The following is a 15,402-nucleotide window of genomic DNA, read 5'->3' as shown; positions in this document are numbered from 1 at the left end:
TATATATATATATATATATATACATATATGTGTGTGTGTGTGTGTGCTTAAATAGAAAAAATTATTTACACTTATACTTAAACTGTATTACTGTTTTGGTGTTTTTAATGCTACAATGCTATATTTAGATTTTATTCTAAGTGTATTTAAAATGTTTTACTTTGAGCTTTAATTCAATATACAGAATATTTTGATTATAATGAAACTTGAACCGAAATAGATTATAAATATCTTGATAAGAACTACAAACAGTTAATATATTTCAACTACTTTATTGTGCGCTCAAATTAGATTAATTAAAATACACTTTAAATGCCTCAAAGGTATTTCTATATAAAAAAAAAAATTAACTAAAACAATATTTGGTGCGATGGAAAAATGTTTTGAACTTTAAGTGCTTTTTGCTTAACTCAGTTTAAACAAAAAGAGCTATTATTACCAAATCAAACTTAACAGTACCTGGTTCAAGTAAATGCCTTTAAGGAAAAAAAGGCTAAAAATTTTACTTTTTCATTGTCAGTGCAGAACAACCTGAACTATTTAAGACCAAGACCTGTTAATCCCTAGAAAGAAGCAGCAAACTTTCTCCTCTCTTGTTTATGGTGATGTTAATTCATGTGCTGATAATATAGGATAGATAAGAACAATATGCCCTTTCACAAACTCATAGACCTTGAAAAGTAGGACATTTCTGAGTCTTTTCTCACCGCAGTTTGAAGGAGCAGCTGACTGACGGGTTGTTACTAAGCACATAATTAAAAATAAACGCCCTTGACTCATTCTGTCTGCTCGTTGTTGGAGCCGAACGCGGAGCTTCTTGGGTAAAACATTGAAGGTGTGCAAATGGTGGCGCTTCAGTTAATGTTTGTTTTTGTTTCTAAAGCTAAAGTCAGATACTAAGAAAAACCTTTATTAAATAGATTTTGTTGAGAAGAAAACACGTAAAGTTAGTTTGGGTTCAGATCTGCACATAAAGTGAGGCGGAAAGAAAAGTGCAGTCAGAACAAGGTCCTTGAAGGAGGGAATCTAATCAGGGACAGGACCTGCTCTTAGCAGCAGCATCAATGCAGCGTTTATCAAAAACAGGAACGGAGGAGGAAAAAAAAATAACACTGTGGATGCTACATGTGGGCTGAGTAAGAATTAAACTCAAGAGAGCATCATATTAGCACTTTGATAATGCAAAGCGTATCTTTCTTCTTCAGAGTATGTGACCTCGATCAAACCAGAGCCGGTGTGCGTGTGAATAAAAGGAGGGTGATGGTTTACACCAGGCCAGGCTGTTGCAGCAGACAGACGTGCAGCTCTACTGACGCCAACAAACAAGGAATTTTATATCTGAGCCTGGAGGCAAACTGCCGACATATATTGCGCAAAGACACCAAATCATATAAGAAGCTGTGCTTAGAGCTTCTATATTCTCAGGGCAAAATAAAAGCATTTATCTAAGTATGAGCAACCTTTCTGCAGAGGGATTTAAAGCTGCAAAATGGTTGTGGAATGCATGTCAAAATTTCCTCATATTGTTAATATTCAACCACATTTTCGGCTTTATGTTGTTGGTTAAATAATTCAGTCTGAAATAGCAACCATTAAGATGTTTATTACTGTACTTCTGATTGGATTTAACCTGATGGCAGTTGCTCTGATTCTCTATCATTTATGGATGCTGCAACTGAATATTTAGTTCAAATTCTCTCTGCGCTTTCATAGGTCGTCAGAGGTCTGCAACCTTTCATACCAGAGTCTGGCTAAGTATAAGTCGTTTAGAGCCACAAAATGTTACACGATGTTACCAGCTATTATTTTTGATAAATACCTGCCATAGGATTTATGTATCTCTCTTGAACAATCAACAGTTTAGTTTCATTTCTGGCTTTTAGCAAAATGAAAACAGAAAACATTTCTGTCATGATCTGCTGATTGCTGACCTAATTTTTTATTTCACTCAACTTCCTAACTCTGCCTGGTTTCTAATCATCGCTCATCTTATGCACCTGCATCTGCTGGTTTATATTCAGCTCAGGCCAGCTATTGGAGCCAGATCTTTGATGTATAATGCATGTTCGTTAGTTTGAGTTTTTTTGCCATGTTCAAGTTTTCATTCTCAGAGGCCAGTGGTTTGAGAGGGTATTTATTCTTGTCCTGTGTTTCCTGATGTTATCCTGGCTCTTCTCCACTGAGTGCACCCTGTTCCTGTTTTGGCTCAACAGGGGGGAGCTAGTTTAAAGTCCCACAGTTCTCCTGGTACCATGTCTTGTCTCTTCCTCTCTAGCACTGAGCCCATCTGTCTCCATTTGAGCGTGTAGCCTGCTGGACTCATGAAGCTCTGAACCTGCCTGAACGCTCTGTGGATTCCTAAAATGCTGGATCTGTGTTTTCTTGTTGAGATCGGAACCCTTGGTCTGGCTACGGGCTCCTTGATCTCAGATCTGTCCTTTTCTGATCTGTTTCCCCTGACCTGGCTCGGACTCCTGCCTGTTCATCAGAGGCTGCTGCAAACGGGGACACCCTGGGTGGCTCTGCGCCGCATCTCGTTGGCAGTGCATCGGCTGGATCCTGCCTCACCCGTACGGATGGACTGAACTGTTAGACCAGAGTGTCAGTAATGGGTTGCACCCCGCCTCCCCCTGCAGCCAATGCGTATCCGCAGTTCCACAGCAGCACGCGTTCTATATTCAGTTCTGTGTTAATTTATTCAACGTTTTGAAACTTCCCACTGTCTGTCTCGCCTGAATACTGAGTCCATCTACCCCGTATATGAAAAATTCATAAAGCTGAAGCATTGATTTTCTTCTATAGGGTATCATTTGGTTAAAAACTAAAATGATAGAAGTAAACATCACTTCCAAGCTACTTAAAGCTCTAAAAACATATCTCTGGTGCTTTTAATGTCATTTGTCATGAAAATTCAATTTAAATAGTCTTTATAAAAACCACAAAGCTTTTAAGACTAGTATTTGTTCTTATAGTACATGAATTAGTTCTTTATTTCGCTTTTAGCCACTGATAAGAGCCATTGTGGAGGGATCAAAGGACCAGATTCGGCTCTGGAGCCGCAGGTTACAGACCCCTGGGTAAGACTATAAAGACCTTCTTCTCCCTGTCAAGCATTTCTTTGAATTTCCTTTTCCCAAACCTTTAATTTCCCCAGAGGCTGGAAAAAGAGTAATTTAGTTGACGGTAATCTATAAGACTTCTAGGAAAGCCTCAGTTCTTCAGGGAAAAGTTTAAACATTTAAGCTTTTATTTTATATTTCAGGGCACTGATGGATTTCTCTGGGTTTTTTCCATGTTTCCTTCAAAGTCCAAAAAAATATTTACAGTGTGACAATTGGGATGTTTTGTTTTTTTCTATAGTTTTTATGTGGGAGCGGATTAAATTGGATAAAAATGCTCTGAGCTGTGTGGTGCGACAGGTGTGCAGCTGCTGGCTGTTTTAGGACCAACGCAGAGCAACCAGACAAAAGGGCTTTAAAGATGATGAACTGTAGACATTCCAAAGGAAATTTGTCTCTGTGGTTCCCTAAGACTCACATTAAAAACTGTTCCTCTGGGGGAGCGAAAATATGTTTTTCATTATTTTGTTTGGTTACAAGGATAGGTAAGTGTTGCTGCAGAGACTCCAGTGACACTAAACAGAAGATATCCTTTTTTGGGCACAGAAACTCTGGTAATAAAATCCTTGGACCTATCAGGACAGAACCAAGTTATTATTAACTTCTCGCTTCACCCAAAACTTTCCTTTTTTTCCTAAACCTCCATTCGTGTAACTGAGCAAAAGGTCGACTCTTCATCACAGACTTAGTGTCCAACTCACCTTTTGCGGGGCATTGATGACACCTGTGTTGTATCCGAACTGCAAGGAGCCAATCACAGCGGTTCCAACACTCATCAACAACGGGAACGTTATTTTCTGCAAAACAAAACACAAAGCAGAGGTTTTGGTGTTCAGTAAGGTCAGTTCATCCAGTTACACGACGTTTATTAGCAGGCTAAACAAACAGTCATTATTCCAAATAATGAATACATTTATAAGATCAAATTAGTATCTATCGCAGTTTTACTTGCTGAATTTAAATATATAAAGAGAATAGAGCAAAGTAGTTTAAAGATGATATACAAAAATAGACCATTTTGAGGATCTGTTTAAAAATAAAACACCAGAAAAGCTTGGCTAAAAATGTACAAAGTCTTTTTAAATAACTTAGAACTTTTTAATTTCCTTTCTTTCAAAAACAGCTGCACTATGTTAACAGGGAAGACATATTTCCTGCACTACCTGTACCTTTTTACTAAGCATTCAAAGATTTCTCATAATATTTTGGTCATTTTATTTCTTTTTTGAAAGGTAACATGTTTGGGAAGTTGTTTGCAATTATTCAATTTATATTTAACTTCCTAATGATAAAAAAAAATGTGTTTCAGATCCACATCTATAATCCACATCTATAAAAGAAAAAAACATTTTTCAAACTGTAAAAAAGATAAGCATTTTTAATTGGTTGTTTTAGCCTTAAGACATATTTGAGCTAAATGAAAAAACAACATTTTTGTTGAGGCTTTCGACTTGTGCAGAAAGAAGGTAACAATCACAGAGAGCGGCTGGAGATATTTCCTAAAAACTGAGTTTCTTTCTTTTAGGGTGGAGCCAAACTTTACTAAACCTCATTCAGCCTGCTAACAGGCAGTGCACAGCAAAAGGTGAAGAGAGCTTTGGAAAGCATATTGTTATAAAAAAAAAAAGCTATAAACCACTCAATGTTTTGAGACTTTAACTTCTCATAGCTTGATACCGATAACCACCTCATCCATAGCTCTAATAACATGCAATCTCTATGTATTATTTTTTTTTACTTTTAAGCTATTTGACCACATTAGATTCCATGTTTTTATCCTTACTGTCGCTGAGCTCTGGGCAGGGTTTTGACTTTCATCCAGGTAAGCCTGTCTGATGAAAAAAGTCCAGGTTTCACCCATGTCTTCTGATTATGTATTTAGGGAGCTTATTTTCAATTTAAGCTCAGCAGAGCCTTGTGGATTAGGAAAGATCTTCCGCATACCAAGAAGTTAATAAATCAATGTGTGTATGTGACTGTCCTTTTTACTCCTGTCTTACAAGGAAACAATAAAACCACAAACCTTTTGGTTTGGATTAAAAAACTCAAGATAAACTGCAAGAAATGTAAAAGACTTTTTCCTAAGTTTCCAAAAAAACTCTTTATACATAGGAACATTGCCTCAACTGATGCTATACTTAGTTTCAGAACTTCAAGATCTTGGAATCACTTTTTTTTGGCTGTTTGGAGTAACACGGTCTTGCTGCTCTCCTACCGGTTGTTGTTGACTGTAAGCCAGATGTCTGGCTTTTGTTTTGCTAAAATAAATACATATCCAGCTGATTGGGACAAAAACTAAACTAAACGAGCACCATGCATCAGTCCTATCAAGATGACTATTTTATAACTGCATACAACAGGCCGTCTGTTCAGCAGCGTGCTGCAGGCTTGCTGCCTGATCAGATTACAGACCAGCACTGAACCAGCTGATATCAGCCTATTACATTGATGTTCCTTATAAAATTGCAGTAAAACCAAAAATAATACATTCTTTAATAAAAGCACTGGAAAAATATCATTAATTTATATTTTTTTCTATGTTTTTATCCAAACTTGAGACTATCACTTGATCATTATAAATAAGGAATATCCTTGACTATTTAGTGGCACAGTAAGTGTTGCTGTGAGATTGTTTTTATATATTATTTATAGCAATATTACCTAAAGTTATCCAACTCTAAAGGTTTCCAAGTCTACTTCTTTTCTAACTTACTTTGAGGTTGTCTAGTGTGGGAATGTTATTGTAGTCTATAAGGTCAGGGCTCTGTTTCTGTGATTTATACTGGTTACCTTCCTTATATTCTGGAAACAAATGATAATCACATGCCTAGAATGTTACCTTAGAGCATTTTTTATACTTAAGAAGACATAACTTAATATTAAGCAGTAGCCTTAAACAGTTTGATTAAAAAAAAAGGAAGAAGCGCTCCCAGAGGTTATAAATGTTGAAGCGCTAAAGTCCAAAAAGCAGTTTGATCAGTGTCACGTGCGTCTGTCTGGGGTATATAAAACTACTTTTGTGACAACATCTTCCTTTAAAAGTTTGGAAACCATGACTGTAATGAATGTTCTACCGGTACATTCAAAGATGACTAAGTTGGTTTTATAGGAATAAAACTTTACCAAGAAAATACTCCTCACACCATTACAGAAGTCTATAATCATAATTGATGGTTACGTTTTATGCAACCCACACTTTTGTTGAGCCCATGTTCACGTTGTGCAGTGGGGGTTCAATTGTTGACAAATGTGTGTTAAAGTACAGTGTTGAAAGCCAATACACAAGCTAAAGTGCCCCCTTTGGGAGCACAAATGCATCCTAAAGTACCCCCTTGGAAGCCCGCCAAAGAATATGCTAAAGTCCTCCTTGGGAACCAAAATGCACCCTAAAGTGCCCCCTTGGGAGCAAAAATGTGTGCTAAACTCACCCCTTGGAAGCCAGCACCTGTGCTAAAGTACCACCTTGAAAGCCCAAGGCATGCTATAGTCCCTCCTTAGAGCCAAAACGAAAAGAACTTGTCTACCACAATGTTGTTAGCTTTAATACTCTTCATTTTGGATCAGTTTCACTTTTAGGACCAATACCGATATTAAAAAAAAAAAATAACAAAGGCTGATACTGATGTTAAGGCTGCTATATCTCTTATTCCTATTTTAAACACTATGGGGCTATTAAGGTAACAAACAGAAGCAGAGAAAAACTCTAAAATAATTGGAAAAGAGGCAAACTAAAATGTTGTTTCTTTTCTTTTATCATTAGGAAAAAGGGTCGAGGCCAGTATGTTTGCTCTGGTTAACAGTCAGCTTTTTATTTAGCAAAGCGGTAGTGGTCTACTGATCTAAAAACAAACCTGTCAGTTTATCAACAGTTTCAGGAAGCAAAGTGAATTCACCGATATTTATATGTTTATATTCACAAACAAATGATCACTTTGGTTCTTCTGAAATCTAATGTTTGGATTTTATATACCAAGATTTGGTTAAAGAAACCTCTCCGCTTTTCATTCAAAAAACAGCCATGAGAAACTATTTTTGAAGATGAACTGCTCTGTGCTCCTCTGAGATATTGTGAAAGTGCGTACCACTTCTTTCAAATGTGACAGAGGTCCTGGTAGTTCTGAAGCTACTTTCTTGTCCCCGAGAAAGGATGAATAAAAAGAAAACCTGTGTGGGTTATTTGTTCAGAAACCGTCACTGCAGAACTGCTTCCTGTAAAAGACTCTTATAGACCTAACCTAACTTTCTTCAATAGGATCTCCTGTTCCTCAGGTCATTGGGTTTGTAACACTGTTGCAGAGTTCTCTCTATATATATATATATATATATATATATAAGTAAACATACACACTGAATCTATTTAGCCCTCTGGGTTGGGGATTTAAATGGGGGCTTGAAGTAAATTAGGAAAACTACATTCTGATACCAAAGATATACTCCAAACAAGAACTACAGGAGCTTTCAGAGAGCTACCAGCTGCTTTTTACTGTCAACAATGAAATCCTGTTGATGCCTCTGGGAAAAGTCAGAAGGACAGTCTATTTAAATCTCACCTCCCTTTAGGGACCAGATGTACTTGTCTACAAAAATTATATATATATATATTTTAAAGTCCTTCAATATGTATGGATAAATGTCAGTGAAACACAGAGTAAACTTTTTAAAAGAAATTTATATTTCAACAGTTCAAACAGAGACAGAGTTTAGCTTTGTTTGCAAACCCCTCCTTCTCTACAGTACAAGGTTAGAGGTTTTATTCTTCCTTGAACTGATAATAAACAACACCAACATACTTTACTTCCTTACCAAGTTACACCCATTAAAACTATTTTACTATGGAAGCGTCTAACCCCCCCCCATTGCCAATCCCTCTCTCCTTAGCTTCGCCTCTCAGACCCCTGTGACGTCCCCAGCGTGTGTAAATGCACCAGGAGCTTTTTCAGATGTGTTTACATTCCAAAAGAAATAGCTTTTAAAGGCCTTGCCAACCATTCAAGAGTTTGATTACGAATAAAGTTTATCAAAGTCCTCGATGGATCCTTGCATGCAAATGTTTCCTGTTTGCATGTGAAGGATTAGGCAGAACACTACTCTGCATCCAGCTCATTTCTGTCCAGTCATGGCTGCAATGAGCGAAACACAGAGCAAGTTAGCAAAATAAATCCAGTGACATTGATGAGCAGAAGAAGCAGAGCTGAGGAACCAGACATGGCCATCCGTTCTTCAGTCACGTAGACCCACAGGATTACCTTCAGTTAATGAAACAATAAAACTTTAACAGGAAATGAAGCAGAGCAGCAGTCCAGCCCCAAATTTGGACATGTTTAACCACAACCTCTGATAGAAACCAGGTTTCTCACTTTCCATGATTCATTACAGAAAGGCCACCTGTAGGAATCTGGATTTTCATGCACAGAGATCTTATTGTGAATCCTTTTCTCCTACTCGGTGATTCTTTTTGCAGTTCTATATTTCTCTCTATCCTGAGAGACAGACAAGACCAAAGAAGGGAAATGCAGCCCAGGCTCTGAGAAGCCAGCCAGCTGAGGCAGAGGTGACGTCAGTTCAAGTTAATTTAGTCAAGAAAATTAGCGTTTCGCCACAAAAGAGGCAAAAACAGGAAACCAACAGATGTTTTCAAGGTCCCATAAGCTGCATTTGAAAATATTAACTTGTATCAATGTAAAAAAAAAAGGAAACATCAATTTTCTATCAAACTTGTTGTGTTTTATCTCAAAAGTCCCACCTATTAAAACAAAAAAGCAGAGGGTGTTAAGCTTTTACTTTAACATTCATGGTTGATTTGAAGCAAAAATTTAATTTTGCGAGAGCCGGGAAGTCATCCGGCGCATCAAAGCAAAAAAAAATGTTTGGCCCATTTCCAAACATGCAAATTTGAAATTGCAGAAGTTATAAAGTAGGTCACTTCAATGGAGGGCGATATAAAAAGGCTGGATTTTAAAGAAGCAAAACATTGTATCAGTTATAAATGATCCAAACAAGGTTACAAATATACACGCCACTAACTCATTCCAACTCAAAAACATTAAAAGTTTCAAATTTGCTGTGTGGACTAAAAAATGTCAACCCTTTCCAAATGACCTTGAAGGTGGCCCCAAAACTTATTATTTAAAGCCGTCTTAATAAACAAAAAATTTACTTTTATAAATTTGGAATAAGGAATGTTAAGAGTTAAACCCTAAATCACTAATTAGTCACAGTGTGGACTGCTCTGGAACAGACTTTTTATGTGACTCATCTTAGCCAATCACAAGGACTTCCCCAGAAATACAGTGAAACGAATAAAATATTTTAAATAACGGCAGATAAAGGCAGAAATGTGACTCATTTCAGTTCCTCTTTGCCAGTCTGCTCCAGATCGGCAATCCTGGGCTACACTGCAACATCACCTCTCTCAGCACGTCGTCACTTAGTCTCAGCTTACACAGCTGTATGGAGCTCAGCGTGTGCCCGCCTCCTATGGCCTTCTCACGCCAACAGCACAGCTAACAGTATGAGTATTAGTCTTTCCACTGGCCAACAGAGCGCAGATGCTTCTATGTAACTGATAAAGCTAAAGCCCAAATACTAACTAATCTATCCATGGCAATCAGCTGAATGTAGTGATCAAAAAATTGAAAATATGGCACCAACATTGCCTAAATGAGGGGTGTCCAATTTTAGGCTCGGGGGGGAAATCATGTGGAACTGATTTGGTTTGGCCTAAAAAGGTAAATTGAGAAGCTGCAGTACGAGTCATTATATGACACCTTAGTTAATTAGTATGCTGAGAAATTTAAATCTTCTCAACATTGAGAATGTAAAGGATGCACAATATTAATCATTTAATAAAAATATATTTAGTTTTTGCCTTCAGCTGAAATCGTTGTGACGCCATCTGTCAATCAATCCTAGAGGCACATCTGACCAATCAGGGATTCGTATTTGTCTCAAAGTGAAACAGAAAAAAATCCTCATTAAAAGCCTCAGGTAACGTTGTGCCTCACTGTGAAGACGTTTGTGGGCTTTTTGTTGCCCCAGGCTTGGATTTCTGGTAGGGGAGCAATCATGTCAATTCCTGGTAAATAGGATCAAAAACATCCAAATAGTTTCGGTAAAAACTATTTCAAACCTTGGACAGAACTCATTCAATACCCCAGTAGATATACATATACTTTCATCTAAAAAAAAATATTAGTTTTAACATTGTAATTACACCCATATGTCAAAACAACAACATGACTTGTGTAAATATATATATATATATATATATATATAAATGATTATTATTGCAAAATACACCCCCCCGCCCTTTTTTTGTTACCATAAAGGCAGTGCCATAAGATTTTTGTTCCAGATTATTTTTGCCATGTATCCTTAACTGAATTATCAAACTTCATCTCACAATTGAGAGTAACATGCAGCTTACATGCTATATGTTTTCCCTGTGCAACATGGCTGACTTTCGCAATAAGCTATGGAGTCTTATCTACCAGTGCCAGTGGCACTATAACCAGGCACAGATAAAAATGTATTTATAGTCGCATTCCACTGCACGGAATGTGTTGGCTGATTTTAATGCTGACACTACTGACGGCTCATTTTCTAAATTATATTCAAGTCAACAATTGTTCCAACTGTAGTCAGTACAATGATACATACAAATTATTAGTCGGTGATCTGTATTCTATATGTATTGTCTTTATTGACAATCTTAAACAGAAAATTTGAAATAACACTGTCAGATATAAATGCAGGTCTTCGGATAAATAAACCTTTTTAGATTCAGTTTTATATAAAGAAACATCAAAAGTCAGAGTTTCTTTAGTTTCCAGATAAATGCCAGAAACCATAGAGCCTAAAAAGCAAAGGAAACAGTGCAACAGCTTTCTTTCAGCCAGCTGCCCAGCAGTGTGCAGAAGCAAGTGGTATCATTGTGTTTGCTTGTGTCAATTAGCCAAACAAAACTAGGATCCACATTGCCACCAGATTAAAAACTTGTAGGAATGTTATGATGGAGAACTGGGGTGTCCTCTAGGACAGATTGGCAGCAGCTGAGAACCGCTCTTGTTTTCCACTTCCTGGGGTTTCATGCGCTTTTGAAGACAATGAAACAACACGTTTACAGATGAACCCCCCGCAGGCGTTCATGCTTTTAGTTAGAAGCCAGGGTCAAATGTGGGGAGTTTATTCACCTGGACATCATGTGAGGCAACAAGCCCAACTGCTACAAGACAAACATCATGTCGGATCCACCTGGAGCGGAGCTGTTTCATTTTTTTTATTTACCGACTCTCACTTTTCCAACAAAATGTGGGCTTCGCTTTTCCCAAAATACTGTCCCTGATCTTTAACTGCAGCTAACTGAGTCATTTTGTTTAGATTATCCCTCCACCCCTCCCAAAAGTACATAAAAACAATGGTTGTAAATACACTTTTGATGAAGCAAATAAGATACCTTTAACATCCAGTCTTGCTTCACTGCATCACAATTAAGCCCGAAAAAATCCTCTTAACCTTTGCAGAAAAGCCTCATTGTGCCTCATTACAACAAGAATGACAGTTACATTAGCAGACAAACTGAGGGGAAGCAGTCATGCAGATGAAAGGAGATGTATTGGAGCGTTTTAAGGTAAGTGGGAGTTGGCAGGGGGTCTGACAGCCAGAGGATGGGAAAGACTTTCACTGCTGTAATTATAGATGTACTATGAGGCGTTAGCAGTTGGCCCTGGAGTCCACATTAAAATACCTGCTGCCATAACGGCTGGTAGGGATTTGATAGACGTGCTTGGTCCAAGTTAACAGTGGCAGGGGAATGCCATAAGTCCAAATAGATAGCTGAGTGTTAGAATAATTTGGACACATCTGTGGTAAAAATTTACCAGTTACTGAGAAAAAGATGCATAAAAAACAGGACATGCCTCTGGAACAATTTTCCATAAAACAAGTAATCGGAGTGTATGACATCAACAGAGCCGCACCTTGCTGGGAAAAGGGATGCCGACAAGGACAATGCATTTAAAAGCAGCGCACCTTCTCACAGGAGGCCAAACCACCACACTTTAATATGCCGTTAACCAACCAACAATACTTCCATGCCAGATAGTAGAGGTAGGTAATAACTAGTTACTTTACCCAACTACATATACATTTTCTTTTAGCCATTAAAGAGGCATCACAGCCTTTTCTAATGATACTGCCACCTGTGGCCAAAATGTAGAACTGCAGCAACCTTATGCTCGTTCCCGTAGCTTGCACTTGTACTTTTTATTTTTTTTCACCTGAGTCACCTTGTCTGAGTTGAGCTGGATACCAGTCGTATCCACAAAATCCATCTTGAAACAGTTTGGTTGTTTGCTAGGTTGGACCCCTTTTGACGCTTAGCGTCACATCCACAGAACAGCACAGGAACTTCCAACACAAAGTAAATTCAGGAAAATAGGATACAGGCTTTTAGATTCATCAGTGCCGAACTACTAAGGAGTCAGTCTGCTGATCAAATGAAGTTTTTAGATGTAATGGGTCAATAAAATTATATTCTTCAGTAAAAAGAATTTGTACATAACTCTATATTACGGACAGTCTGATTTATATCTTTTAAAATATTAAAACAGTGACTCAGTACTTAAGTACCTGTACCCTTTTCACAAATTACTTTTTAAAAGCTCACTTAGGTACTTTTTTGGATGGCTACTTTTTGCTAAATATCGAAGTAGTTCTTCTTTACGTGAGGGAATGTGTTTGGTACTCTACCCACCTCTGGCAGATAGTAAAACCCTGAACACAAGATGGCGATTAGCCCATACCTGCACACAAACGCTTCAGCAGAACCACTGAAAGTAACAGCTGACATGGAGGAAACTCACTGCTTGTAACAAATGTAACATGGCATTCCTAAAAAAGAAGCACTGTGACCATCCCGATAGGGTCACTGAGTCCCGAACTACAACTGCTTTAGTGTCCCAAAGATGTAGGGGGCTAAAAAACACAAGGGTAACATGGATGATGAGAGTGGAGGGAGAGGAGGCTGAAAGCCAGAGGTGTACGTGCCTCACCATGTGTTCATGTAACCTGGAACCAAAATATGCTGCAGGATGGGAGCCAGCATTATCTGACCCCAGATAGAACATATTCACCTTCAGAACACAGAGTATTACAATCTATAACTCTAAACTTCAACCTAATATATCTTGTTTAAGTAACTAACAGACAGAAACATTTAACTGATACTCTATCAGGACAACAGACCAGCTTTGATAAATTGTTCACGAAGAAAATGCTCTGAGTCCATATTCCCGTTTGTACCAAAAATAACCACAATTGAAGACAAATTGTTAGAAAGTAATCACCTTAAAGGTTTTGGTATAAGCATTTTTTTTCCTGACAACAAAATCAGGAGTAGAAACACTAAAATTCCAAATTATCACTTCTAATTCAGGTTCTAAAATGTGATTTGTTTCTTTTTTTTAATAAAAATGTAGCTTTTAATGTTACATTTCGTTGTCTCTTATAAAATCTTAGACCTCAGCTTTAAATTTATCTATAGTTATACATATGTATATATATATATATGTATATAGAGAGATATATCTATATATTTATATTCTTTTTTGTGGATTGTTGTATATATATATATAAAAATGTTTGTATATCTGGAGCATGTAACAAAAGTAATTTCCCTCTGGGATTATTAAAGTAAGTCTGATTCTGATTTAAACAACTGTTTTGGTTTGGAAACTTTGGATTATTTCTATAATTCTTAAAAGAAATACATTTTACTAAAACAACATAAAATTTAGCTTTGTAACTACTTTTGATATAAAAGTATAAATCAATTTCATGTTGTGTTTGTTGTTTAATTAAAATGCTAGTTTATTTTTACTTTTTATATTTTTTTAAGTTTTTTTTCTTACTTTTTATATTAAATGGATGTTAAGAAGCTCTACGTGCTGATGCCTTACACACATAAGTGTTAGATTCCTGGGCCTTCTGAAAAGCTGGTGACAAACTTTAGTCACGTAGCCTCTTACAGGAATAGACCCCGACCCATGACGTCATCACGCATGGTAGTGAAATTTTACGTATAAACGTAAAACTACGGCAAATATTTTAAATGTTAAGTAAATGTAAATGATAAGAAAAAAAAAGTAAAAATAAAACTTTTGCTTTTTGGTTTGCTTTAGGACAGGATAAATGACTTAGCTGCTTTAATTTTTTGTGCTTAAAATAACTGAAAGCGTCTTAAATATTAACATACGTAACGACTGTTTAATAAGCAGACAAAGGTGATGTGAATACTGGCTGTCATGGCAACCATAGAGCTTAAAATATGAACTCGTTGAACTAAAGTCGTTTCAAACACCGGTAACCTAACAAGTTAAACAGGAAAGAGGGCATACTATTGTTGGGTTTTATTACCTTTCCTTGGTCCATGCCAGCGAAGGGAGGGAAGCGCTGCTCTTTGTCTGCTGGTTTATAGTCACGGTGGATGGACAGTCTTCCTATGGATCTCCTGTTGGTTCCGTTTAGAAATTGTTCATCTTTAATCGGGTTCTGATCCCCTGAGAAGCCTGTGAACCTTGGAAGAATCTAAATTTTAAGCAGGCTCTCCCTCTTCCACCTTTTGTTTGTCTCTCTTCAAGTCTGGTTCTGCCGTTTAAAGGGCGATCTCCTCCAAATTATGTTCGCACTTCTTTGGATTTGTAAAAACTTCCCAGAAGTTGTAGTTTTCCGCCTCTAAGTGAAATACAGACGAGAGCTGCTCCACGCGTTAATATTGGGCTGATGACGAGTTTCGGAGGGCTGTCTGAGGCAAGGGAAACTCCTCCCACTTAGTTCTCGTCATGGCGGTGGGAGGCCCGTCAGGAAGTATGTTGTAACAAAACGTGGTGGTCTCTACCATAGATATCCATAATAAAGGCCTTTATTATGGATATCTATGGTCTCTACCCAATAACAGGGGCGGAGCTAGATGGGGGGCCAGGGGTGGCCATGGCCATCTTCAGCCTCCTTTGCCAATCATTGGCCACCCACCTCTGACATTTTTTTCCTCTAATACAGATGGTGGCAGCAGTAACACTCTCAAGTAGAATATTCATTTACATTTTTAATATATTACTTACTATTTTTTCATGTATTCATAATTTCTTGACAACAAAAAAACTGTGTTTTTATGGTTAACTTTATTTTGTGTCTCATGGCTTAAGTGGCTCTTTGAATTTAAAGGATTGCACTAAAGGAAAGCTAAGGGTCACCTAAGAATACCCGTCCAACAGTTTCAAATCGT

General features: G+C 37.5%; 1 protein-coding gene across 1 annotated transcript in view; it reads right to left on the bottom strand.

Moving 5' to 3' along the window:
• Positions 1-14,922, bottom strand: part of LOC107089153 (solute carrier family 2, facilitated glucose transporter member 1-like) — a 23,576-nt gene extending 8,654 nt beyond the window's left edge. The window contains exons 1-2 of the mRNA XM_015381774.1: positions 14,535-14,922; positions 3,821-3,916 (exon numbers count right to left, since the gene is read on the bottom strand). Coding sequence (XP_015237260.1) covers positions 3,821-3,916; positions 14,535-14,549 — 111 coding nt within the window. The 5' untranslated portion in view covers positions 14,550-14,922. The remainder of the gene's footprint in view (positions 1-3,820; positions 3,917-14,534) is intronic.
• Between the last annotated feature and the right edge of the window lie 480 nt (positions 14,923-15,402).

The sequence above is a fragment of the Cyprinodon variegatus genome, unplaced genomic scaffold (genome assembly GCF_000732505.1).
Source record: "Cyprinodon variegatus isolate N-32 unplaced genomic scaffold, C_variegatus-1.0 Scaffold241, whole genome shotgun sequence".
NCBI classification, from domain to species: Eukaryota; Metazoa; Chordata; class Actinopteri; order Cyprinodontiformes; family Cyprinodontidae; genus Cyprinodon; species Cyprinodon variegatus.
This window is presented reverse-complemented; position numbering and strand designations above follow the sequence as displayed.